General features: G+C 40.4%; 2 protein-coding genes across 8 annotated transcripts in view; one reads left to right on the top strand and one right to left on the bottom strand.

Annotated features, from left to right (window-relative positions):
- Positions 1-8,296, bottom strand: part of tspoap1 (TSPO associated protein 1) — a 56,310-nt gene extending 48,014 nt beyond the window's left edge. For 5 of the 7 annotated variants that reach the window (XM_027273391.1, XM_027273393.1, XM_027273394.1 and 2 more), the window contains exons 1-2: positions 8,075-8,296; positions 5,435-6,435 (exon numbers count right to left, since the gene is read on the bottom strand). In XM_027273391.1, the coding sequence (XP_027129192.1) occupies positions 5,435-6,313 (879 nt within the window). In that variant the 5' untranslated portion in view covers positions 6,314-6,435; positions 8,075-8,296. Of the gene's footprint in view, positions 1-270; positions 281-5,434; positions 6,436-8,074 lie in introns of those variants that run through there. The other 2 variants (XM_027273392.1, XM_027273397.1) reach the window with 2 other exon arrangements.
- A 7,243-nt stretch (positions 8,297-15,539) lies between these two features.
- LOC104928782 (scavenger receptor cysteine-rich domain-containing group B protein) lies at positions 15,540-26,611 on the top strand. Its single transcript, XM_019254362.2, has 12 exons — positions 15,540-15,954; positions 18,185-18,318; positions 19,193-19,231; positions 20,398-20,436; positions 20,865-21,170; positions 21,272-21,331; positions 23,167-23,481; positions 24,406-24,474; positions 24,746-24,814; positions 24,908-25,222; positions 25,653-25,736; positions 25,824-26,611. The coding sequence occupies exons 2-12, from the start codon at positions 18,189-18,191 to the stop codon at positions 26,138-26,140; spliced, it is 1,743 nt and encodes a 580-aa protein (XP_019109907.2). The 5' UTR covers positions 15,540-15,954; positions 18,185-18,188; the 3' UTR covers positions 26,141-26,611.
- The last annotated feature ends 206 nt before the right edge of the window (positions 26,612-26,817 follow it).

Below are 26,817 nucleotides of genomic sequence, written 5' to 3'. Positions count from 1 at the left end.
TCATTTGCTGGAGGAGAATAACACAGATCAGCTGTGGCAGGTTGATTTCAAAATGATGAAAGATGTCACGGTCTTCCCGTCCTCACACCGTTCATAAGCAGGAAACCAAGCAAAAGATTGTTACTGCCATGGTTGTCGGTGGCACAACAACCAAACCTTAAATTTGTAAATCCCTATAAAGTGGGAGCACTGAAATCTGTTACAGCAAGAGTCTCTGTGACATATCTAAAGACAAAAGCAGTTACAGATAAACCAGGAGTTGTAAAGTACCTCCTCCTTCTCTGCGCTGTGACGTTTTCCAAAATGAGGACAATCAGCTCCGAAGGGATATTACATATTTTTGGCCTTGGCTTGGGAAGGAAATTCAGCGAATGTCATCATCCTGGTAGCATTCTTGAGCATACTGTGGTTAGTATTTATCACAGTGGAGCATTCAGATTCAGAGCCCTGCTCACTACACTGACATAGACTGTTATTTCATGCCTTACCGCTCTGTCGTCTGTCATATGTCCAGAAAAGAGAGAAGACACAGCTTCTTACCCTACGTAACACTGAAACAGAGCGTGCAGGCCCGACTGGAAGAGCAAACAAGACGAGACGCGCGACGGCGAAGGAAAAAAAAAAAAGCAAAACAAGAGGATGATCTAACTAACAGGTCTCCACTCCAGTCCCCATTCTCTCAGTATGGCTGAGATGTGGGTGGCATGTTGACTCTTCAGTCTGTACGTCTGTCCTCATTGATGCCGCCCGTGTCAAAAAAGCATTTCATCCAGATGCAACAAGATTCGACAGGCTGCTTAATCCCATCTTGGTTGCAGCGCCATAAAGGTGAAGAAAGAGGACGAAGGGAAAAATGCATGTGTGTAAAGAGACGGTGAGTGTCGCTGAGAGGAGGGGGGTAGGGAGGACTGCTCCCGTCCTCCTATCACAAAAAGGCAGGCTTTGAGAGGGGGCCCAATCATTACCGCGACTGGAGCTCGTTTCCATGGAGATGACGCTGGAATGATGTTGGCTGCCTATTGATTGTTCAAGAGGCAGTACACACTGCAACGCAGGGAGGCTGCAGGAGGCAGGCGGAGGAACAAGTGTGTCCAGCCCGGACTAATCAGAGTGTTTTACTGCAGTTGTGCACTAGGTGCAGACGAGGTGAAGAATGCACCTCATGTTTTAGTAATTCAGCCCCGGACACGGACATTAAATATACATAGAAAGCTGTAGGGCTGATGCTCCAAAGGATAAACTCTGCCACAGCTAATGCTGGCTTACAAATTAACTTGACATTTAGCCTTACACCATCTAACTGTCTATAAAAATGAGCAAAGCAGCTTAATACATCCCTTTAATAAGGGCTGAAAGTGGGCCCAGGAGGAGGGAAGTGGTGTGTGGGAGCAATTATGTCAGGGTATACTTTCAAATTAAAAATAATAAAAACAAAACAAAAAAAAAACGGGCATGAAATGTGTTTGTACTTCTTTGGTTCAACATCAAAGACAAATTCAGACTTTCTAATAGTAAACTCCAAAGAGTTACGAGATCATGACTACAGGGGCAATATGGAGAAAATGACTTTCACTCAGAGAAGAGAGACAAACACTGGGGAAAATGGGATTGTTAATATGTTTTTGTATTTTATTCTTCTACTGTAACTAGACCCAACGACTTGTACCTGCACCTTTTTTACTTATCCTTACTTTTATCTATGATCTATGTAAAAACTCCAGACCTCATCTTTTCTGTGTTCACATAAAAAAATTGTGCTTTCAGACACCAACTTGTTACCATTATCGTTGGTTGTTTTTTTTGAGACCCAACTACTCTAACCTGACCGTTATGTACCTAAATAAACAAGTTGTAGCTAAAAGTAGAGGAGACAATTAATACAGCAACTTTAAGTGTCATAAACACTGACAATCCAAAACAGTTTTTCTTGATTTAAATGTGTGTTTACTGCTGGTTCCTGCATTGATTTCGAGCATCAAACCAAACCCATACTCTCTTTTCCCACATTTAATTCCACTGCATTGAACTCATCGGGATGACACTGAACTGACTGCTGTAGCTGAAAGGATGCAACTGGTAGCGGAAAAACTGGGGATCGGTCATGTCGTGGTCATCCCTACTGGCAAGTTGTAAACAAATGTCAACCACCGTCAACTCAAGCAGCAAATAGCCACTCATGTCAGCCCTCTCTCTCCTTGCAGTGTCAGAGCGGCTGTTATGTTGTGTGTGGAAACTTTCCTTAGAGATCATATTTTTAATCAGACTAGGAATGGGAGACAATATAGAGTATAGTATAGTACAGTAGATATTTTGCTGCACTGTTCATATATAATACTGTATCTTTGGTTGTTTTAGAACGTTGTAGGCTTGCTGAAAATGAATGAACAGACATTTTCATCTGCTCGTCTATCTCTCAGTTTATTAATGATGTAATGTAATGTAACTATTGCACTGTCACTCCCTGCACCTCTTTTCCAGCCTGTTCTCACCTCAGTCTACCTTCGGTTGCGTTAAAGGTCACTGTCAGAAAACATGTAGCTGGGTGCGGCAAAGTTAAAAATAGACATGTTGCCATAATTGTTTTGGTACTGGCATTTTTCTGGAACACTGCCCCTGCTCAGTCAACAGTGAGACTGTTACATTTACAATGACTCATGCTGAAAATGAAAGTGATATCCACTTTCCCTTACCTGTCCATCACCACCCTGCCAGCCCTGACATGCACGCTCAGTAACACATGGAGAAGAGCGACAGCTCAAGCTCACGCCTGCCTGATTTCTGTTTGACTGTTTGCTGTCGTCTTGTTTTTATTTGGTTTTGTGGTGTGATCTTGTCTTTTCTGTGCAGCCTGCTGTCAATCAGATTTAATAGAGGAAGGCCAACACCTAACATCTTCTCCTGCAGGATTATAAATTAAATGAAAATGCACCAGAAATTAGTTTTTCCACGTTGCCCTAACACTGCATTTCACAGCTTTGGTCTATTTCTTTATTAATTACAGTGTGCTCACAAGACCTTGGCTTTAGTAGCCTGAAGACGTGATGTTATGTGAACACTGTTTCTATCCTGCTATTCAGCTCCTTTGAGAATATAAATGTACTCTGTGAAACGGCAAAACAACCGACAAAAAAAAAAAAAAAGTGAGACGACTGCTGCACACATGACCACTGCCACCAGCAAATGTTCTTATCACATGTTGTACACAGCAACACAAACACAGTAACATTTCACCGAGCATAACACCGCGAAAAGCATCCAGTCAGCATGGACTAAATGTGTGTCAAACAGCATATGCTCTGCACAGAAATGAGCCAGCAGCCAGCTTCTTGTGCTTCAGCGGTATTGACATCCTATCACGCTGTCATATTTTGACAATGTGTCCCCTGTCTGCCTGTCAGGAGGCTGCTGGTCAAATACATGTCACGATAAGACAGGGAGGGGAAGGAGCATCTCTAATTTGTATCATTTGGACGCTTTAAATAGGTGAAACCAATGCGGAAGTGCCAAAAACTGCCGTTCCTCAAACGTCCACTCGAGTCAGTCTCCGTAAGCCTACATGTTAAAATGTCCAACTTCACAGCAGAAATAAACATGTTTACAGCCTGGTACAAAAAACAGTTTTGGTCTCTATAGCTAATTTCCCTGTTCATGACGACTGTACTGAGGGTGAATTTTTATAGAACTCATTCGTTCAAATTATATCAAGGCTTAAAGTCATGCAGAAATAACAGCGTGGCCGCTTTGATTGACAGGTGAGTGCCGTTACAGATGGCTTGTTTGAGTAACCATTCCTCATCTTAATTTAGAGATTTAAGCAAATAGGTTATTATATAACATGTAATGTTGAATGTTTTTGATGCATTTCTTCCATAAACTGAGCTTTAAGTGGCTTAATGATGAACAGATTTCTTCTAGTGAATTTTTAAGTGGCTTAATGATGAACAGATTTCTTCTAGTGAATTACGTATGCACCTTTTTCTGAGGTTCAGTGTCTCATTTCAGAGGACAAAATACATAAAAGGTGGCAGAGACGAACTGGAATTAAAAAATTGGCCATGTTTGAGTGATAGACAAATATAAATATACAATAGTAAACATGAACATAGCAGATACAATGCCAAAAAAAGCAAAACATGATTAAAGAAACATGGTCAGTCCGTTCTTTTTTAAACACCTTTAAAAATTGGCTTCCCTGATGTCGGTTGCTGCCGTAACAAAGGAGTTGCCTGAGCAGGGCGGTGCAAGAAATGAAAGAAAGAACTGTGAGACTTGGCGAGTGGGCACTGCTGTTTAGACACAGTCGAAGCTTTGATTAATTATTTAATTTCCTCCCTATGAAAACATGATCCAAAATTTAGGAGACTCATCCCACTGACCCACTTCTGCCACCACAACGAGAGACATAAACAGACTCACCCACACGTGCTAACCCCTCCTCTCGCCTCACATCCCAAACATCACGCCTCCTCATACACACCGCAACAGTCATATGAATGTTTTTTACATTTCCTGCATCGACAGCGACTAAGAAGGCTGCAGCATTAGCCGGCGTTTGGTTCTCTTTGTTGTATTGTGTCTGCAAAAAATAAACTCCTCATGGAAATGTTACCAGCTGTTGTTTTGTTCTCCATCTTACTGCGGCCAAACACAAAGTTACACCAAACACAAATCTCAGCTCAAATAGGAGAGAATTATTTGACAGTTACACACTGTGTACACCTGACTCAGTGATATTTTTTAATGTATATTTCATATTATATTCAATTTATAACAATAATAGTACAGAACAACAAATACACTGTAGAGTTTCCCTGAATGTTGAATGCAATAACTACAGAAGGTTTGTATGAATTTTAAGCAGATTTACTGTGAATATTGCATCCTGATATATTGGGGAACTTTTTAAACATTCTTTAAAAAGAAAAACTTTTTAACAATCATACATATTTCATGAGCTTTTTTCGAGAATGTCAGCGTTGTCCTCTCCCTGACTCTTGGCTATTGTTCTATGAGCTCTTTGGTTGTTTAACTGCGTACTCACTGTGGCCTTATCATGTGAGATTTGTTTTATGTTCATTTCTAAACTAATAATCCAAAGTTTTCTCACAGGACCTCACCCCGCCATGATATGTTCTGTGATACAGCCTGTGCTGTGTACGCTGAATCAATGTTAATAAATCGGATTTGATTTGATGATCACGGTGTCAGTAAATGGTTCAGAGTAACAGTAGGAGGAGTGTGCGTTCAATGTCAACGCGTTTCTCTCTGCCTTTCCACCAGTCGACTCCATCTACCCAAGACCTGTCAATGTATTAATCTAACATAACGTTATGATCTCATGATGTCAAAGTTTGTAAGTGCACACTGATGAAGAAACTGTTAGCAACACTTCTGTTTAATTTTGGAACCATGTGCGGAACGTGAAATATCTTACCTCCATGTTTCTGGAGGGCGGCGACTCGTCTGACCCGGACGACTCAGCGCAGCAGGTGGGCTGGACGTCCCAGCCTGCATGGGGAGCGCCGTGGGGGTGACAAATTTTCAGAGAGCTGCTCCGACAGGTGTCCACGACTGCAGTGGTGGTGCAGGGGTCAGCTGCACGGAGGGCCCTCCCTGAAGGCTGCTGTCGCTGATCTTGTTTGGGTTTCTTCTTAGGTGAGCTGGAGCCACTGTGGGATCTGTGCAGCAGGGCCCTGGAGGAGGTCTGACAGAAGTTACTGCTGTCTTCCGGCGTTGGCTTCCTTGAGAGATGGTTAAAAATGTAACTGGAGTGTCCTGCTCTCGGCCTCCCCTGCAAGAGTCTTCCGTGGGCCTCTAGCAGGTGGCAGAGGAAGATGGCTTTTTCTAGCTCCAATTCCTGCCTGTGATGCAATTTATAGACTGCCTGCTCACCATTTATCCTCTCATTCAGCGTCAGCAGCAACTGCTCCAGCTTTGTATACGTTTCTCCACTGCACAAACAAAAAGCCTCTTTCCCCGAGGGCTCCACCTCACCGTACCGTCCACTGTCTTTAACATTCACCTGCTTAGCGAGCAGACTGTTGCAGCGCCTGTCCTTTTGGCACCCTCGCCTGGCCGTCAGCTCCCTCACGGTCCTCTGCTGATCCCTCTCTGCTTTTTCCCGCAGGTGCCTCAGCTCCAGACAGAGGTGTCCACGCACCCGCTGTGTTTGGGTCTTCTCTGCTTCCAACTCAGCACGCAACCTCTCCAGCTCTGGTTTGTAGTCCGTCTGGCCCTGGCATGGTTTGTTGGAGGACAGTGCCAGAGGGTTATCCCTGTCTTTCCTCATGATGACACACTCACAGCACAACATGCAAAGAAACGACGAGACGTATTCATTTTCTATAGAAAGCCATCAGAAATGAGAAGGAAGAGCAGGAGGTGGGTGATGGATGGTTATCGAGACATGCAGCATGCAGTTATCACACCGGGTCACTGGAAAGATGAGACAGCATTTTTAGGATGTGAGAGATGCAGAGAAATGTTTTAGATGAATGCAAATAACAAGAAATTCAATGATTTCAGCACTGATGGATTCAAAAAGAAGACGGTAGCTTCAGGTAAGAAAGCAAAGTGAGTAAACAAATGAAAAATTGTGATTTTTTGGTTATAAATGAAGAAGAAATGTGTCTCTGGAGAGCCTCTCCATACAATGAGGAGCAAAGACACCTCTGGAAATAACCTGTTAGACTATATTAAGTAAACCCAATGTGTAAACTGATATATTACCAAGCAAAACATGACTGTATTTATACCTGATATCTTTACCTTTGTCCTATCTAAAGTTGGCTTAATTAAGATGCAGATGTATATCTGAACTAACCACCTTTAAACACATCAAAACATTTCAAAAACATTACAAAAACATTACAAAAACGATGGGATATGATTAATGGAGACTATTCTTGGGCTATATTAAGTAAAATTAAGGTATAATTTGATATATTATCAAGCATATTATGACTTTATTTATACCTTTACACCTGCAAAGCTGCCCTAATTAAAATGCAGATATATTAGTTAAACTAACCATCTTTAAACACATCATAACATTACAAAACATTGCAAAAACATGTTATTAAGTGTGGGACAAGGTTAATGGAGTTTATTCTTAAGATTAACGGGATTATGTTAAGTAAAATTAGGTATAATTTGATCATTTACAAAGCAAATTATGACTTTATTTATACCTTTACACGTGTAAAGCTGCCTTCATTAAAATGCAGATATATTGATTGAACTAACCACCTTTAAACACATCATAACATTACAAAAACATTACAAAAATGTTGCAAAAACGTTATTAAGTGTGGGACAAGGTTAATTGAGTTTATTCTTAGGATTAACAGGATTATGTTAAGTAAAATTAAGGTATAATTTGATTTAATATCAAGCATATTATGACTTTATTTATACCTTTACACCTGTAAAGCTGCCTTCATTAAAATGCAGATATATTGGTTGAACTAACCATCTTTAAAACACATCATAACATTACAAAAACATTACAAAAACGTTGCAGAAACATGTTATTAAGTGTGGGACAAGTTTAATGGAGTTTATTCTTAGGATTAACAGGATTATGTTAAATAAAATTAAGGTATAATTTGATTTATTACCAAGCAAATTATGACTTTATTTATACCTTTACACCTGTAAAGCTGCCCTAATTAAAATGCAGATATATATCTGAACTAACCATCTTTAAACACATCATAACATTACAAAAACATTGCACAAACGTTGCAAAAACATGTTATTAAGTGTGGGACATGGTTAATGGATCTTATGACATCTGAGGATGCAACAAGTGAGCAGACAAACTGCTCCGTTCATCCTAACGGTTCCCATATGGGCGCTCATGTTACAGAGGATGGGGGGTCAGGGACTAATTAATTAGCTTCATTTAGCAGACTATTATATGGTGAAGTAGTTTATACTGATGTGTTAAACGCTGTGTGTTCACATGAATGACAGGCTGTGGTGAATTAGAGCGAAAAACAAACAAACAAACTAACTAGCTGCTACGTGTTAGCGTTAGCCTAACGGTTAAGTTTAGTAACTTTAAACTCACCTCCCGGCGGACTCTTTATTTAACGTCTTATCAACGGACACCGTACATCAAGGTGCTTTTATCTGCTTTAAAACGAGCTGTGCGCAAACACTCAGACTGATAACGGTAGTTGGTAAAGCTCCAGAGAGAGAGAGAGACAGAGAGAGAGACATGCAGAGAAGACGGGGTTTGTTTATCTGTCAGTCAGTGTCCGGCGTCATTGTGCTGCTGGCCTGTCCAGGAGCTGCGCTGCCTTCACGGACCCGTGCTCGCTGTGGTAGCATTAATATTACTGCCGTAATACTTCAATCTAACTATTTTTTCCTCTCTACTCTTATCGTTCCTAATTAATATAGAAAATTCCACCTCTTCCTTGTCTGTTTTTACAGATTTGTCGACTTGTTCGTGTGTGTTTTGTACAATATTTGCAGTATTTCCCGACAATCCCTGAAGGCAACATAATCACTGAGTCCAACCTACTTGTTGTGTGAGAGGGGTGACAACTAGTGGCCACAGGCTGCAAGTGCACCGTTGATAGAAGAAGATATACTTTATTAATCCCTCGATGGGGAAATTATTTTTTCACTCTATGTTTTATTTTATTTTTTACATGTATTTTAACCCAGACACACACATGCACATCGACATGCAAAATGTGGAGAGAGATGATGGGGTGCAGCCCCCCTGGGGAGCGCCCAGCAGGCAGTCAGGGGGGATTGGTGCCTTGCTTGGGGACGCCTCGGCTGCCCAGGAGGTGAGCTGGCACCTCTCCAGCTACCAGTCAACCTTCCATATTTTGATCCATGCGGGACTTGAACCGTCCACCCTCCGGTTCCCAAGTCAAGTCCCTATGGACTGAGCTACGGTTACCACCCATACTTATACAGATTTCGGTAAGCTGATCAGAGAGATCATTGATTTACATATTATTATTTATTTACTATTTTTTGTATGTTTTTGGAAGTATTTTTCGGATTTTCTCGGATATTTTTATTGAATTTTGAAGTATTTTTCGGATTTTCTCGGATATTTTTATTGAATTTTATATGTATCACATCACATATACACGTTCATACATTGTACGTTTTTCAGAGTGATCCAACATCAACACAAACATAAACATCCCTCCCCTCCCACTAGCCACACCTACAAACCATGATTCCTGAGTATTATTCCTGGAGTGTTATAGGGAACTGCTGGGAGTCAGGACTTGAGTTGCAAGATGAATAAGTAATACAAATAAAATAGATAAACAAACAAACAAACAAACAAACAGGATGAATAAATAAATAAAGGTAAATAAGCAGGAGTATTTAGACATTGACTGATAGAGACTCTGTAACTTCAGGAGTATTTAGACATTGACTGATAGAGACTCTGTAACTTACAGAAACGTAGTATTTTTCTGAATCTTTGTACCAAACCACCACCCGATGGTCAAGTATGCAGTTAGAAGGGCCTTTGAAACAGTAGCATCAGCACAGGTGTTACCAATGATACTAATTAAGCTTTCATTCAATGTACTGCAGCAGAGCCTCTCCAGTGAGCCAACATGCACCACAGCAGCAGCACCCTGACCCTGTTTGAGCTGAATGGAACGGAGCCTTAATTATTATCACTGGTAACACCTGTGTTTACCTTATTATTAGTGTCAGAGTGGATGCTGCTGTGAAAAAGATCTATTCAACTGTAAATTTATGTGCTCCAGACAAGAATCAGATCTTATAGAATCTGTATAATTATGTCCTCTGGGACAGTATGTTCACCCTCTTGTAGAACTAGTATGTCAAACTATACACCGACCGGCCACTTCATTAGGCACACTTGAACAATCCAGTGTGATCCAATACAACAACTCTGACATACTTTTACAAAGCTTATTATGTTTCAGTTTTTGTTGCCAGCCATAGAGGTATTAATTCTATTTTATGTTTACTATTGAGATCTTACTAGGTGCTGTTATTGTATATGAGTGCATTATATTGATATTATGGCCCTCTTGTGTATGTATTATATTACAAAAAACTCTCAATTTAATGCAGTCCAATTTAACACTACTGCAAACTACAACCTCAATAGTAAACATAATAGTTAAATTAATATCTCTCTGACACCATCAGCAAAAACTGAAACATTATAAGCTTTGTAAAAGTAGAATATATGGCAGAGTCACATTGGATTGTTCATGAAGTGGTAGGTTGGTGTACATGAATCCCTTTTCATGGAAGATATATTGACAAGCACGGGTGTAAATAATATTCCATTTAGCTGCTTTATTTTTAGAGTCTAGGTATATATTGTGAATCCTGGCTCACTGTCACTGCGATGTTATTAGTAACACCTGTGTTTTTCCTACTGAATAAGTCTAAATGTCTGGAATTCAGTCTATTTAAACTAAATCTCTGTGCGGTTGTTTTCATTTGTCATCTCTTACCTGTGATTTTATTGTCTCAGTGCAGAGTGAGGTGTCGGCACAGCATTTAATGTGGTGTGTGTGCGTGTGTTTCACAGCACTGACGAAACGTCTCTTGTGTCACAGTTTTTGGATGACTGGCAAAACAGAAAGGGAAAAAAAAGGAGGAAAGCAGCAGTCACAGAACACTGCAGGCTGGGCTGAAAATAAACCTGCTAAATTAAAGTTCAAAGTCAAGCTCGCGGAAAGTACTGGCAGGCAACACAGGATGCAAAAAAAAAAAAAAACGCTTCAGTAGTAGTAAGACAGGAAACAGCAAAGTTATGCAGTCAAATAGAGGAAACGACAGGGTCCAATTAGGAAACGAAGAACAGGTGTGCAAAGTGTCTAAAGAGGAAGCGAGGAAGGACAAACCGTGGGCAGGGAGGCAGTCTGTAGGGGGTGGTAAAGGAAGACAGTGTAGATTTCACCATGACACCTTTTTTTGTTTTTTCCCAATAGCCCTGATTTGTTATCACTTTATGTTATCTGATCAGATGGGCAAGGACTAAGTACCATCTTACGTTTCCTTGTTTTTCCTGGTTGCACTGCAGATACTATTGATGCATCATTGCAGGGAAAAACACATAAAGATGATAATGATGGCTCGGTTCCATTAAGTGTTCAGTGAGACAGCTTATGCAAAAGAAGAACATCCCCTAAGTGAAATTTATACACTTCAGTTTCCTGCTGTAATGTGTCAAATGTCTGCCGTGCAACCGATCCATGAATCATTTAAGTTTCGGTACTTACATTTTGGTCACAGTAATATTTAATTACAGCAGCTTATTAGTCAGGTAGAGTGTGTGTGCTGCTTTGTATTAATCATTAACCATCCCAGTTTAGTTCTACATGTCAGGATATGATCATCAGGAATGCACTGTTTAATACGATCCCTGGGACCTTTTGATAAAATGCTTCCTGCGATCTCATTATTTGGCAACAGCAGTGATATTGAAATGTAGAAATCCTCAAAGGTATGTACATACCTTTTCAATATCATGTTGCCAAAAAAAAAATCCATCAAAGAGGCAGAGCATACCATGTCTGACCACTGGGTGGCATTTCTATAAGCAGATAATGTGTTTGCATTTTACTGTATTTTTTTTTTGTAGTGTTATTCGTTTTGCGTGAGTAACGCAAGGCGAGAGCATCTGTCCAGGTTTGTGTTCACCCGTGATGGTGAAAGAGACTGAGACGGACAGAAAGAAAGAGATTGAGCATACCACTCTGTGTTATCAGGGTGTCCTTGGGCCGCTCCCTCTCTCATTTCCATCTCTGTCTGCTCACGTGTGGCAGACTGTTGGGAAGAGAGGCAGGAACAGACAGAGGGAGAGACAACGTGCTGCAAAAATCCCAAAGTCTGCTGCTCTTTAATCATTCAACACAGTTTGCCTCTTATCGACAGATACTCCCTGCAAATACAGTACTAACCTGTTTCTCTTACTCTGATTCAAACGTGCAATATTGCCTCATATACTTCTGTTGACTTGATAGACACACTTTCTTCCATCTGTGCAGCTTTTGCAGTTTTGATCAGAGGTCATGCACAGGATGTGACCATATTTATGCCCCTGTATTTTCATATATTTACTCATCTTTCTGTGAACTTTATAATGTGACAACCAGCTGTGCATATTCTGAATATATACAATATAATGCATATGATGCTAAAAGCATTAAATACATATTTGCCTATTTAAAATGTGTTCTTACATTATTTTTCATCCTCTGTCAAGCTTCTTCTCTTTCTCTATGTAGCGTCATCTAAAGAAATCTGATCGTTTCCAAGAATAAAGAATCTTTGGGGCTTTTTTCATCTTTTGATACCAGTTTATTCTATGTGATGTATTACTGACCCGTAATTTGTATTGAAGCCGCATTTCAAATAAAACCTCTGTGCTTTGTTTTCATTCACAAACGCCAAATAACCAGAGGCATGGTATAGCACTTTCTTACAGTCTTTTATTCCCAAGACATTCGAGTCTTCGTTTTTCAACGTGACTCTATGCTGCATTTGTATTGAACATAGGGATTCATAATCATAATTTGGTGCACTGGTATTTCCTTACCTTAAACATAATACCTTGCAGGTTATACAATATACTTGTTGTGTTTTGCATGTTAAATGAAACAAAAATATCGGATCAAATTTCTTTATTAAGGGTTTTGTGTCATATATACAACACACTGCCATTCATTCAAAGGACATACATTGATATAAAGAACTTGTATCTGTGTCTTGATGTGTAGTATGATATTTGTGAACGGTGTCAACGGTTTTCACCACCTCTGATACCGAATCTTAACTATCATCATGACCCATTTAAAAGAATTGTCTCATAAAAAGGTAGCAGGATGTCATGCTGTGGTATTCGTGTCAAGTTCAAATTCAAGACCCTCGTAACAAGAGAACAAAAGCGTTAACTCATCTGTGTGAGAGCTGGACACTGACATATAATCCACGGTGATCTATGAACTTGTGACCTCACCAAATCGTCAACACACTAACAAGACATGTCTTCCAGAGACTTCTTAATTCCCAATTGAGGACAGCCTGTTTGGCCACATTGTGTGCCTCTCTGCTAGGAAATTCAACTGGGAAATGAGGAGACTGGTCTTGCTTTAGCCTTTTCTTCCTTCGGGCCTTTTGTTTGGGGTACCTTTGTTTCCTCTTTTCATTTTAGCCCTAGCAACTGTTGCATCGACGGGCATGAAAACATCTGACCTCGTTGCTATTTACGATAAATATATCAAATTCAGTGCTGTGAAATCTTTAAGCTGTCCCTGTGTGTAGCCATAAAACATCATTAAAAGAGAGGAAATAAGGGAGGAAATCTATCTGACCAATCACTTTAAAACACCAGAAGCTTTTTAATTGTAACTGTAAGTCCTCATTATGTTTGTATGGAGGCGTCCAGTAACACACGAAGCCTGGATGTCACCTGTAGTTTACACATCATCTGTGGAGACCGAAAAGAAGAAAAACTAGACAACAATGCAATACACCAGCACTGTTTTCACATTCCCCATAAAGAGATACTATCTTGTTCTTCTTCCCTTGCGTGTGCATTTATTAGTCCCTGTGGAGCAGTTATCATTCTCAGAATCTTCTTTCCTCACATTTACTGTTGCGTCTGCCGTCTATTCAAATCATCAAAAGGCTGTTTCCTCTTCCTTGACAGTAAAACAGATAATGAGCACGGTACAGTAAGTCTGCCTATTGTATAACTACTGTAAGCAGTGTTGGAGTCAAGACCAGGTCAAGACAGAGACTAAAGTGTAGCCAGGACCAAGACTTTGAGAGGTGGAGACCAAGTCAAGACCAACACCAGCTATATATATATAAAGCATACTTAGGCAGGTATATTGGACCTCCATTTATCACCATCAGTTGGCCACCACAACTCCAAATGGATGATAAAGTTGCTCTGTAACTGATGGATGTGTAAATATGTATCTGTTTACTCAATGGTTTGCTTTGTCAACTTAAGGTTATGATATGTCAATGTTGTGTTCACAACCTGTTTCTGAGACTTTTTTTTACCAGGTACAAAATTACAGCAAATGTTTCACCTGATTTCTGTTTAATTTGTTAATGGATAATATTCTATAAATGTAAAGTATCTATGATCAATATTTTTATATATAGACAACAGATCTCATGACTTCAGTGTGAGAGGGATCACTTATAGCTACAAACCCACACAGATCTCTGCAGTTTTCCTCAGCTCACAAGCAGCTAAAGAAATAGATAATTCCCACTGGAGTTGGTAGAGATTTTTTTTTAAAAGAGCTAAATGGAGAGTAAATGTTGGACGTAGATCCATTAGGGGGTCACAAACATGGCTCGAAATGAATGCTAATATTGCTCAGTATCTCCTGGATGTATAAAAGTGCATGCTAATATTGCTCAGTATCTCCTGGATGTATAAAAGTGCAGCTCTATTCTATGAGGTTTACAAAATAATGTAGATACTACATGAGTGCTGTGTTTACAGTTAGTTCATGTAGGATTAAAGTAAAAATGTAAGTAACTAAGTAAGTCAATTAAAAGTAATTAGCTGCTACACACACAAAAAAAGGTGCAGATATAAAAAGCAAATCAAGTTTTCAAGACCTGCATCTGTGGCTGTGTCAGTCTTGTTGTGTGTTTTCTCAATCCTATCCTGAGGGTCCTGAACTTTATAGCTTATTGTAACAGAATCCTAGTGTTTCGGTCCAATCACCGATTTAAGTGACACCACGAGAAGGAGCCCTGAAGTAGTCCATGAAAACCCTATCAATAGGCACGGACAGCTCGCACGTTTCTCCGCGGCTCAGGAAGGATTAGTGTTCGGAATCAATTGCCATTCGTGTACAGCACAATTCAGAGAGGCCCTGGGCCTTTCCACATGCAATTGAGAGAATTGTTTAATATCTTGTATGTCTGAAATATAACCACATTGAGACAAGTTTCTTTCTAGCTAAAGGCTTTTTGGAAAGCAAATAAACAAGATGGAGTGCAGGGACTGACAGAATAAGCAGTTTGTAGATGTTAGAGGAGGATGTTTAAAGGTCAAATGCAGCAAACTTGAACATAATTCTGTCGTCTGGCGAAGGTTAAAACAAAAATCTGTGTAACCCTCTGGGGTCCAAGCAATCATCCACCATAGATAGGGTCATTTATGGGACCCCAGAGGGTTAAAGCCCACATTAGTGAGGACTCAGCCTAGATGTTCACGTTCGGTTTGTGTTGTCTTTTCATTCCACTGTGGTTGATCCAGTATTTTTTTTGTCAATCATCAGTTTTCTGTGGGACTAAAGCCTTCAAATCTCCTGAAACTACTGTACAACTTTCTTACTCATAACTTTCATTGCTTCATAGTGCACGTCTTTTGCTTTAGTCTGTGTGGGAGAGTCCTAGGCACACACACACACACACACACCCTACACACACACACACACAGACACAGGACCAGAGCCACAGCCGTGTCTAGCCTCTGCAGGGTGTGCAATGAGTACTTCTACCCTTCTGTGAGCGCTACCTGAAACTGGAGATGCTGGGGTACCAGTGAAGGGTTATCTTTCACTGGCTTTGTCTTTTTTTTTCTTTTTTCTATCTTTGCCCCTCCCACTTCTTTTAAGCATGGACAGGTACAGGGCGTTAGAATATTAACATACAATGCTGTGGTATTTATTGTTTTACGTAATCTCTGTCACTGAAGCCAGGTACTTATAGTCATGCACGGTAAAGGAGATGAAAGACCTTAAACAAGTAGCGCTGGATACTCTCAGTTTCCTGCCTCCATCTCTACACAAACTTTCTGTGTTTTCTGTGTGACTTGTGGAATTAAGCTGCCTGCTATTTAAGCTCTGAGGACATTTTTAGTGCTTTTCTGGGGGAGGAAACCTATTTTATTTTTATTTAGTTATTTATTGGGGTTGAAGATAAATCCTTGAACAACAGGTATGTATTATTTATGAACTGCTGAATTGTTTTAAAAAAAAATCTCTTTATTAGCTTTATTTCTTTGCTTTATTTGATCATTTTTTAACATAAAAAACAAAGTTCTGTGACATATCAGTAGATGCTTGTGAAAGATGTTATTAAATCTGGCTTTTATTTGTTATTTAAGTTATTTTGACTTCACATTTCTTATAATATAAAAGAACAGAGGTTAATTAAGATGTTCATACTGTACTGTAATTAAGAGAATGTCAAACATGTTCAAATTCATTTCCTTATTATTTTGTTAACTTGTATCTATGATTGAATTAATGCATTTTTATATTCTCACAATTTCAATTTTGCCTTTTTTTGGTCACATTTCATCAAAAATATATATTCTTTGAAGAAAAAAAAGGATATTGCTCATAAAAGGTCAGACATACAGGCTGAGAAATGCACTGATTCTTGGTTTGAATGGCATAAAATTCTCTCAGTTAAAGAGACTGACAGTATTATTCTCTGGTTTATCTCAGACATTAAGGGGTATTTTTGTGGGGCCGAGATCTTTCAGCTATTTCTCAGCACAGGGAAGTGAGAAGGGAGGGGAAGCAGAGCCGACACACAAAAGGCAACATTATTCCCCAGCGGATCTGCGCTACATCCTACTATGAATGGAGTATTGAAAAACATAACATTGGGGACTAGATTATTTTTCATCCCTCATAACTGAGCCATTTGTCCCGGAGTTTCGAGTGGTTTGTTAGGTACAGTCTGCAAATGAGACAGACGTGGTTCTCGAGTGCTGCGCTCGCTGTGCTGGTGTTAAAATGCACCACCTCCCAATTTGGATGCAGAATGACCTCTCTGTGGGGCTCTGGCTTGCTGAAGGTGAAGACAGCACTGTCCACAGTTGTTTCTGTGGCTGCTGCTTTCTTGTCACTAAAGGTTGTGTGTTAAATCTACCTCTAAGAGCTGAAGATAACTGTATGTATACAATACAGTGGTTCAAGATTTGAACATCCACCCTCCCCACCTTCTCCCCCCTGCCTCCCGCTCTCCAGGGAAACAAGAGGCGCCCCTGCAGTGTCATCAGGTGCCTAAGCGTTTTGGAGGGTTCTAGTGACAGATTGCAGGAAGCAGTGTTTATGCCTGACGATGGGGACCACAGAAAGCAGAAATGTCTTTTTGTGCCCCCTGGGCTCGGAATGTCCACTATCTCGAGGGGCCAATATCAAATTCTCCCCTCATCATCCCCTAATACACATTCCTGTGTAAGGTCAGGGGGAATTCTGCATCAGCGAGAAGACAAACAACCCAAGGCCAAGCCACACACTGCGGTCTCCTAATGACAACACGCTTCTAATAACGCTATATGTGAAATATTGAAATTTAGGCAGTCCAATTTCCCCGTGGAAATCTTCTAGCACAGCATATTTTGCTTCATATCTTTTAATTTTTGAAGCATTTGAATTCCCTTGCGGTATTAGATAAATGTCATTCATCTTAGTTTCTCATTTGAGAAGAATGTAGGGTATTCGGTGTCTGACCACAGCACTATCTAACTCTGATTATTGAGTGATGGTCAGTGAATCCCAATATTCTTTGTCTGGTCTGAAGGAAAATCCCCTTGATTATCAAAAAAGAAGCCACACCACAGGTGCCCGCCGCTGTCCGTAACACAAGCCTCCCCCAGCTGTTGATGATGCTGAGATGATGCTGGAAAAAAAAAACTCGAGATCAATCTATCACTGGCATGGCCTCGCAACCTCCGTTACCTGCTGCCAGGTTGGTGCGCGGCGGCCATTTTGTGCTTAGAAAACAGCGATGTAACTCGACTCCCCGTTGCCGATGTTTTGTTGGCACTTTTTCGGTAATACAGTCTGAGGTGATTTATTGTTTCGTATCAGATCCTGGTTTGCTCTGAGATGTTTTTGTAAGCCATAAGGACTTCCTTACAGCTCCCTAATGTCCACTGTGAATGCTGTGCATGACATGATCTCTTTTTGAGTTACGCAAGCCTGACCTCCGACCAAACCATCAATAGCTACTACATCACAATAAAAAACAGCTGCAGGCTCCATTAGAGAAAACAATCCAATGCTATAATTAGGCATCTCTAAACCAGGACACAAAGTAGTGATTGTTTTGTAGTAGTCTATGACATTTACAAGCGTGTTCACAGTTCAGTTCTTTTGTGAGCGAGATTGACTGTGTGTTGAGTGTGTGTGTGTGTGTGTGTGTGTTGCAGGCGGATGGTCAGTCAGGCAGCCATGCGAGGCCAGCGTATGGTGGAGTATCGGTGCTGGAACCCGGCCGTCTGGGTCCTGCTGTCCCTGCTGGGATCCCTCCTCTTGGTGGCAGTCAGTGTGCTGCTGCGACTCGGTGAGTGTATGGGTCGGGGTTTGTCCAACAACGCTACAACAGGTCATGGACACTCCCTCCAAGGTGCCTGACTATAGAAGTTTGTCTTATGTTATACAAAATTCTACATTTACTGAGGAAAAAAAGCATAATTTTCTGTATTTGAGTCAATTTTTGGAAAATATTTCATAAAGAGATGTTGGAGTATTTGTTAAAAAATAACTAAAAGACTGTTCTTCAGTGATTTGTGTTGTGCATTCTCTTTGTTTAAAGGAAGAATATGAAAATATAAATGGAAATATATATGGCACTTATTTCAAGTTCTCAATAGCAAGCAAATTAAAGTATATAATTCCATCGAGGGGTCATTTTTCATATGCTGGCTCAGGACCAGAGGTTGTTTGCATGCAAGACTGAGACACATACCCAGACTTTATCTAAAGCTGTGATCTACTACAGTGAAAACAAACTCCTGAGTCCTTTTTAAACTTTTAAATCAGTAACCTTTAATATTCATATTTTTATTTTGTCGTAGTTGCTACGTTTCATGTTTTAAAGGTAAAGATACATGGCTATAAAAAGAACCTGACACGTGAAATTATTCGTCGTGGGTCTGTACATGCTTGACGACTTAATACTGCTCAAGAACCGGGTGTACCTGCAAATGAACTCCCTGTAGATGAGTGCTTTTGTGTCCACAGTTACTGTTATCCTCTGTTTACCAGGAGTAGCTGGCTAAAAGCCCTGCAGTTAGTCTAAAGAGAGCCAGGATCAATTCCACTCGCTGGATATCATGGATCAACAAACATAGAGAGAGCAATTTATTTGAATGTGCTGACACCAGTTTATTGTATTTGTCTCTAACTAACGTTTTTTTTCTAATTTCAAATTTCAGGTGACCTAAAAATAAACAGACGTGCTATAAGTATATCTGGTAAGTAATACTTAACCACATTTTTCCTTCTCCGTAACTTTATATGAATAAGGACTGTGCGTTCCCACTACATAAACCAGGACATCACCTATAAGTGACGCCATTAACAGATATATTACTTACCCCTGAAGGCGAAATAGGTAGTTTTATACATGTACTGTAAATGTTTCAATGCCACAAACAAATGGGAGAAGCCTGTGAATTGACCTACATTGGGGGTTAGGGTTCAAAAAATCTCTCAGGTGTCTTTGTAAGTTGTTGAAACCTGAGATTTTAGTCTTGAGGCGTTACACTATCCTTTAGATGGCTCCAGAACAATATTCCTAAGTGACTCTTGTATTGTGTCAAAACACTTCACATCACAAACACAGATGACGGCTTGGATCAGCATGGACTCATGATCTGAAGATCAATTTGATTACATATTGAATATAGATACTGAGTTTATTGTAATTGTCCCTCACTTTCAAAATAAGAGTCTACAGTCAAGCTACTAGCTCTGTGTGGCTGTACTTAGGCACAGCAGTGCTTTGAGCTAACATGCAAATAATGACAATGCAAACATGCTGATTATTAGCAGTTTTACACAACACAACACACGGGGCTAATGGGAATGTTTTGAAGCTATTTGGTCATAAAACATTGGAAAATTTTAAATTTTGACCTGATGGTGCCGCTAGAGTAAAGGTTAGAGGAGCGCCAAAGTTATGATTCATCTTGTGGAGAACATGAATGTTTGTGAAACTAAATTCAGACCAATTCATCCAAATATTTGCCCCAAAATTTGATGGAAAAGTAATTCCATTCCTTGTAGTAGCGCTAAGTGCAAAGTCAGGGTTCATCCTCTGAGGACCGTGAATGCCTGTATGAAATTTAACAGCAGTTCATCTAACAGTTGTTGACTTTCTCTCCCTTTCCATGCTGCTAGCATCCAAAATTAAAAGCCTAATTATATTTCTGTTGTAGCTGGTGCAGTACATGGTCTGAACAGGCCTCCTGTTGTGGTTTCAGTCTGTGTCTAGTGTTACAGGAAAATAGATATAGTAGATATAGAGTACAGTAACTATGGAAGGCCAAGAGCCTCCTTTCAACAAATAATTTGACCATACTCCCTCTCACTCTCTCTCTTTCTCTTCCGTATCCCCTCCTCCTCCCTCCCCTTTCAGACTCTGTCTCACAAATCACCGAGCCAACGGCGTACGAAGGTAAGCATGAGCCGTAACAGCTACCTCCACCTGCACATCTGTGACGACACCTTCAGAAAAACAGACCACACTATAAAAAAACGTATCAGTAGCTGGCTATGTGACAGTGAAACAGAAGTACAGAAGGCAGTGCCTGGGGCTTTTTAAACAAGGTCACTTTCCCAGCTCTCATTTCCCTAATCCCCACTTCACATCCACCTCACTTCCAAGGAGTCATGTGGCTTTTTGTGCCGAGAAGGTTTTTCTTTCTTCCTATTAACTGTCATTAAATTAGAGGTATGCTAGTCTTTCTTATTATCTCTCTTTTTTTCACATAGAAACATGTTCAAATGTCCCTCAGACGGTGGGCTTTTATGATTTTTTCAGTGATGTGGCACCCTGATGATGGCAAAATGAATCTGACCGATTGTCTGTTCATCTCTCCAAAGTGCGACTGGTGAATGGCCGTAACAGGTGTGAAGGTAGGGTGGAGGTGCGTCGCCACAATGAAACATGGGGCACGGTGTGTGATGACGACTGGGACATGGTGGATGCCAACATGGTCTGTCGGCAGCTGGGCTGTGGAGTAGCCGTGGCGGTAGGCACCAGCTCTCAGTTCGGACAAGGCACCGGCCCCATCCTGCTGGATAATGTGGACTGCAGAGGAAGTGAAACAGATCTCAGCCAGTGCCATAGTCTGGGCTGGGGCATCCACAACTGTTACCACTATGAGGATGTTGGTGTTACCTGCAGAGGTAAAGTCTTTATACAACTGTAAGCTCTTCATGTACAAGCCTGGAAAGAAAAGAGGACAAAATGACTAAATATTTCTGCTTCCTTGTTGTTTTTCTGCCAGCGGTGGAGCCAAGAAGTACCGAGAATCACACCACACCGTCCAAGGAGAACTCTGGTTTACGTAAGTCCTCCTGGCTTTTATCTAAATGAAACTGGTGATCTGCCAACTTGAAACGTCAGAGGGATGAATCTGTCTTTTCAGAGAGACTAGAGACTATGTGAAAAAAGAATGTGAACCTAATGGGTGTAGCTGCAGGCAGTGAAACAACAGTACAACATGGAAATGAGTATATTAAACCTGTCATGTTTGACTTTGACCACTGGAACCTTTTACCTTTATAAAACAATGGACAACATGACTGCTTATATTTGAAAGTGGTCATGGAACTTTATAGTGTCTTTTAGCTCATTGTTTACTACCAGCAACTTTTATGTTTCTTCTAACGATCATATCTATCATTACTTTTTGTGGCAGCAGATAGCTGCTGTTTACAATAAAAAAGCCACTGTGAACTACATGCTAAGCACCAATAGACTAGCAGGTAAACATCAAGCACTTAGTGGTTAAAGAACTAGATATTTACCTCACGAGCTGGTGGAGACCAAAACATAACTAAAAAAAACTAAATCTATGTGTCCAGAAACATGTATCAAAATGAATACTAAAGTTGCTCCATTTCTGAATGGTGTGTAAACAGGCAACTAATCGCTAACGTTACCTATATCAGTTTCAAGTGTTATAATACGTCAGCTTGTTTCCACTGCCTCTAAACGGCCAAGCTGCATAGACCTATTGTTGCAGGATTTGAGCATTTGATACGACATCAAACACTCACTTTCTACCTTTCATAACCGAATCGTGCTGCCAAGCTGATTGGCGTAAAGGTTTAAGGACAGATGCTGCATAGTCTCTTCATTCATGCACATCTCATTCCAACGAAAATTCTAGAAATGATAATAAAGATATAAGATTAAAGATAGAGGAAATTATGTTGTATATTCAGAGGTATTAAACTTCAATACTAGCTTTTCTCTGTGTTTGATTAGATGTTTTTGGGGGTTTTTTTTATGCTGGAGGATCAAAATCAAAAACACACACACCCAAACATTGGAATGCAAGATGTTACTATGAGATAACAGGGCAGGTTTCATTGAACAAATAATGGCTTATTTTATCATTGTGTGGGTCCAAAATTTGAATCTTCATGAAATGGACACACAGGTTCGTTTAAAAAAAAATAAATAAATAAATTTTGTAGGGATTGAAGGGATATAGTTTATTATTTCAGTCTTTTAAATCTTTTAAAAAATTGGACACAACATGAAAGGCCTTTCAGTTCAGTGGAGAGTTTCTATTGAACATCTTTGGGGGAAACTCTACAATAAACCAAAGGCCTCTTGAATTCTAGGCCCTTATTGTTTGCTGGGTTTGTCTTTGTTGTGGTTGCCCTGTTATTTATTTCCCTAAATTCCCATGAGATGATCATACAAGACTAGAGCAGAATCAAATTTAGTGACAAGTGACGTCGGCAGCTAATTCTCTGCCGGCCTTCATAAAATCCACTGGGAATACTGCGAAACTATCCAGATTCACGGCTTTCCTTTCAGGTGAAGAGCATTTTTTAAGTGATGGACACATGAGAATGTCTATTGTCTCTATTTAAGGTGTGTTTTTGTCTGGGCCAAGGCATAAGATGACAGCATCTGTCAGATCAGATGTTCACCCTCACTTTCCTTCTTCAGTTGAGTTTTTTTTGGAGCCACAATATACTGCTATTTGTCCACACCCTTCTCCTTTCCCAGTATCAATGTCTCTAAGTGATGTTCTCTGTCTCTCACGCACAAATCCTAGGTGTTAGAGTTTCCTCTGATATAGATTATAATAAAAGCCTACAGAGACTAAAAATATGTTGTAGAGAAAGAAATCAAAACCCTTCCCTCTCCCTCTTGGTTTAGGAGATGGCACCATCCGTCTGGTGAATGGACAGAACCCCTGCCAGGGCCGGGTAGAGATCTACTACCAGGGAAGGTGGGGTACAGTGTGTGATGATGACTGGGTCCTCACCAATGCCCGGGTGGTGTGCCAACAGATAGGCTGCGGTATTGCCGTCTTTGCACACACCAATGCCTACTTTGGCTACGGAACCGGCCTGGTTCTCCTGGATAACGTCAACTGCTACGGCAATGAACCGGAGCTAATGAGGTGCAAAAGCCTGGGCTGGGGCAAACACAACTGTGGCCACCATGAGGATGCTGGGGTCACCTGCACAGGTACGCTTCTCTCAGTCATGGCGCATGCATTGAGACAAGATGTTCACAATAATAGTTTAGCCCCTTAGCACAAACATTTGCTAATAAGCATTAAAGGTCCAGTTTGTGGGATTTAGTGGCACCTAGTGGTGAAGTTGCAGATTGCAACCAAATGAATACTTCCCCATGCCTTACCTTCTCCTGCAGGAAAAACACTGGCTGCCAAATTCTTTAGGGTTCTTTAGAGTTAGGTTTGTCCGTTCTGAGCTACTGTAGAAAAATGGAGGTTCAATATGTTCAATATAAAGGGTTTGTTTTAAGACAACAAAAACACAATGATTCTAATATTAGAGAGAGAAAGAAAACATACTAATGAATACTGTATTCCATTCCTGCAAAGACATATTCCTAAATCTTACACACAGGACCTTTAAACACAAGATTAGGATGAAAATATAGTATAAAAGTACTTGTTCATAAAATATTTGACAAAGCTAATTTTTCACCTGACCAAAGTTATTAAAATTCCTCCTGAGGGGGATTTGTAAACCAGTAGTCAGTTGTTGACATATTTTAGTCTGAAATAAAGTGATTCATCAACCGTCTCGTCCCCCATTTATTGTAGCGAACAACGTGAACTTACTGTCTGTATATATCAATTACTACTGATGACAGTAATGTTACTAGTATTAATAGTTGTGGTAATAGCAGTAGTATAGGTGGTGGACATATTTAGCTTGACCATGTTTAGTGTATAAGTCAGTTGGTAAAGTTAGGATGAGCTGATATTATAAGGTCATTTACGGGTGAGGAGAGTTTATAACGGCAGTAGTGTTGCATCAGTATCTGTAAGTAACAAACAGTAGCAGTATTAGTAGAAACAGTGATAGTAGAAGCTGTACTTTACAAATAAAATGATTTCATTTCCATCTCTACCCTCTTCAGGATCCACTTCTGTAATTCCTCCGATAACAGACAACGGGAGAGTGATCATTGGAACATATGTCACTGAAGGTACACAAACATACAGTCCTTTGTATCAACATGTCCAGGTTGTTCTGCTGTGTTTTTTTTCCACAGTAGAAAAAAGAAATAAATGTGCACTTTTGCCAGCTGACCAACAGGGAGAGCCAGTTCTCCCCCATTGTGTTTAAATGTGTTAGACCACAGTGCCACGAAACATGGTGGTCAAAGTGTGCAACACACTTCCCTTCACCATGATCATCAGAAACAGGTATTCTCTGATCTGTCGAGCCATCGTGTCATTTTGTCATCTTCCCTCCAGCAACATATAAAGCTACAGACACCACGTTACCAAGTACAACACCTCTCACCACAACTGCTGTGACAAAAGGTAACAGTATGAGACTGACTTTTAAAAGTTGGAATGACCAGAGAACATTCACAACATTGATTACTTTATGTATCTGTATTTATTCCTGTGCAGGCCTACCCACTGTCCGTCTGGTGAATGGAAACACTACCTGCCAGGGTCGTGTCGAGGTCCGCTATGGATGGATCTGGGGTACAGTGTGTGACGATGACTGGGGAATGCTCAACGCCAACGTGGTGTGTAGGCTGGTCGGCTGTGGCCCAGCTATAGCGGCCAAGAGTCAGGCCTTCTTTGGCTATGGTCCGGGTCCAATCCTGCTGGACAATGTACAATGTAAAGGCAATGAAGCGGAGCTGTCCCAGTGCTTCCACCTAGGCTGGGGTCTGCACAACTGTGGTCACCATGAGGATGCTGGAGTTATCTGTCAACGTAAGACCTGACCTGACGTCAAAGCAGGCTCCATTATATTTAAACAGTACAAAAATACAGTGGATGACTCAAGGCACATCAGCGTTACTGCATGCCTCCAGGCCAAATTTTATTTCTTGGAGGCTGAATCAAAAGCACTCCCTTTCACTTAGATAGCACATCCCTGTTTTAGGTTGATTGGAAAATATAAGCATACATCGTTTTCTGAGGTTAATTGGCAAAAGGAGACGTAATCTATGTATAACAATGACAGATTTTACAGACAGCTACATGTAAGTGTGTCTCTGTAGCCCTATAGTAGCCAGGCAAGAAGCTTCCTATATTGATCACTAGGGTAATTAGAAGAGAGCCTTGCTATTGCTTTTGTCACCTGATATGTCCTGAATATGCTCAGGACCCAGATGCATCACTCTGTTTTTTCTTCCCTCAGCTTTTAACCCAGACGTCCATGAAACATCACGTGACTTTGTAGTAACGGAAACAACAACACAGACCATCACACTACCCCCTGAAGGTATGTTAAATATATTTTCACCCAGCACAAAATCAACCCGTTTTCTTTAGACTCTGAATTTATGTCAACTCTTCCTTGTTTCTGTAGGAGCGCTGAGGCTTGTGGGTGGCCAGCACCATTGCGAGGGCCGCGTGGAGATGTACTTTAATTCTCATTGGGGCACAGTGTGTGATGACGCATGGGATCTGCCCGATGCTCAGGTTGTGTGTCGCCAAGTGGGGTGCGGAGATGCCACTGCAGCTCAAGGGGAAGCTTTCTTCGGGCCCGGCAGGGGAACAATCGTGCTGGACAATCTCAAGTGCAGCGGTGCCGAGACCTCCCTGCAGGAGTGCTCCCATATATCCTGGGATGTGCACAACTGTGACCACACTGAAGATGCTGGCGTCACCTGCTCGCTGTCGTGATTTCAGCAGAACCACACTCCCATCTCCACCGTGGGTAGGAAGTGGGCGTACCAACCTGGGACTTGTATACATTATGTAAATAACAGCTGTCACATTGCTGAAGAAAACCCCCGACACCAACAACATACAAAATAACTAATATGACAATATATGATTACATACTATAAACTATCTATGCCTATTAAGCACTTTATGAATAAATATATGATATAAAATACAATGTACACTGTTTTTTATTTGATAAACAAAGATTTTAACTGTCTGTCTCTCTCATCTTTGTCCCAAAATGTTAAAAAAATAAGTACTGTACATGTGATTCTTTGATGATTAAATGAGGTATACTGGGGGAAATCCGTCAATTATTAATTATGTGGATAAAGGGAGACATTTTTTAAGGACTTGAGCGCCATAATTTGCAAATATGTATGATAAAAAAAACTGAAATATGCAGTAACTGGGAAAAACATTATAAAGCATAAACCACAAGAATACAAGAAACTTCCATAAATGTGTTGTGTATATACAATGCAATCTCTCCATCTACAAATAAAGACTGTTATTTGTGTTCTGTAAACCATCATATAAATAAATGTAACTAATAATCATTTACATGTGACAAAATAAATGTTCTTATTTTTCTGTACATATTTTTGAAAACAAAACATTTAAATCCGTAT

The sequence above is a fragment of the Larimichthys crocea genome, chromosome XXII, assembly GCF_000972845.2.
Source record: "Larimichthys crocea isolate SSNF chromosome XXII, L_crocea_2.0, whole genome shotgun sequence".
NCBI lineage: Eukaryota > Metazoa > Chordata > Actinopteri > Sciaenidae > Larimichthys > Larimichthys crocea.
Note: the sequence above shows the minus strand (reverse complement) of the source record. Positions and strands in the feature narration are given on the sequence as shown.

Excerpts from the sequence above, each read along its gene's own strand:
- LOC104928782 (XM_019254362.2), top strand. The coding sequence starts at position 18,189 with ATGGTCAGTCAGGCAGCCATGCGAGGCCAGCGTATGGTGGAGTATCGG. Across the intron at positions 18,319-19,192 it reads CAGTGTGCTGCTGCGACTCG|GTGACCTAAAAATAAACAGA; the intron begins GTGAGTGTATGG and ends TTCAAATTTCAG. Across the intron at positions 21,332-23,166 it reads CAAGGAGAACTCTGGTTTAC|GAGATGGCACCATCCGTCTG; the intron begins GTAAGTCCTCCT and ends CTCTTGGTTTAG.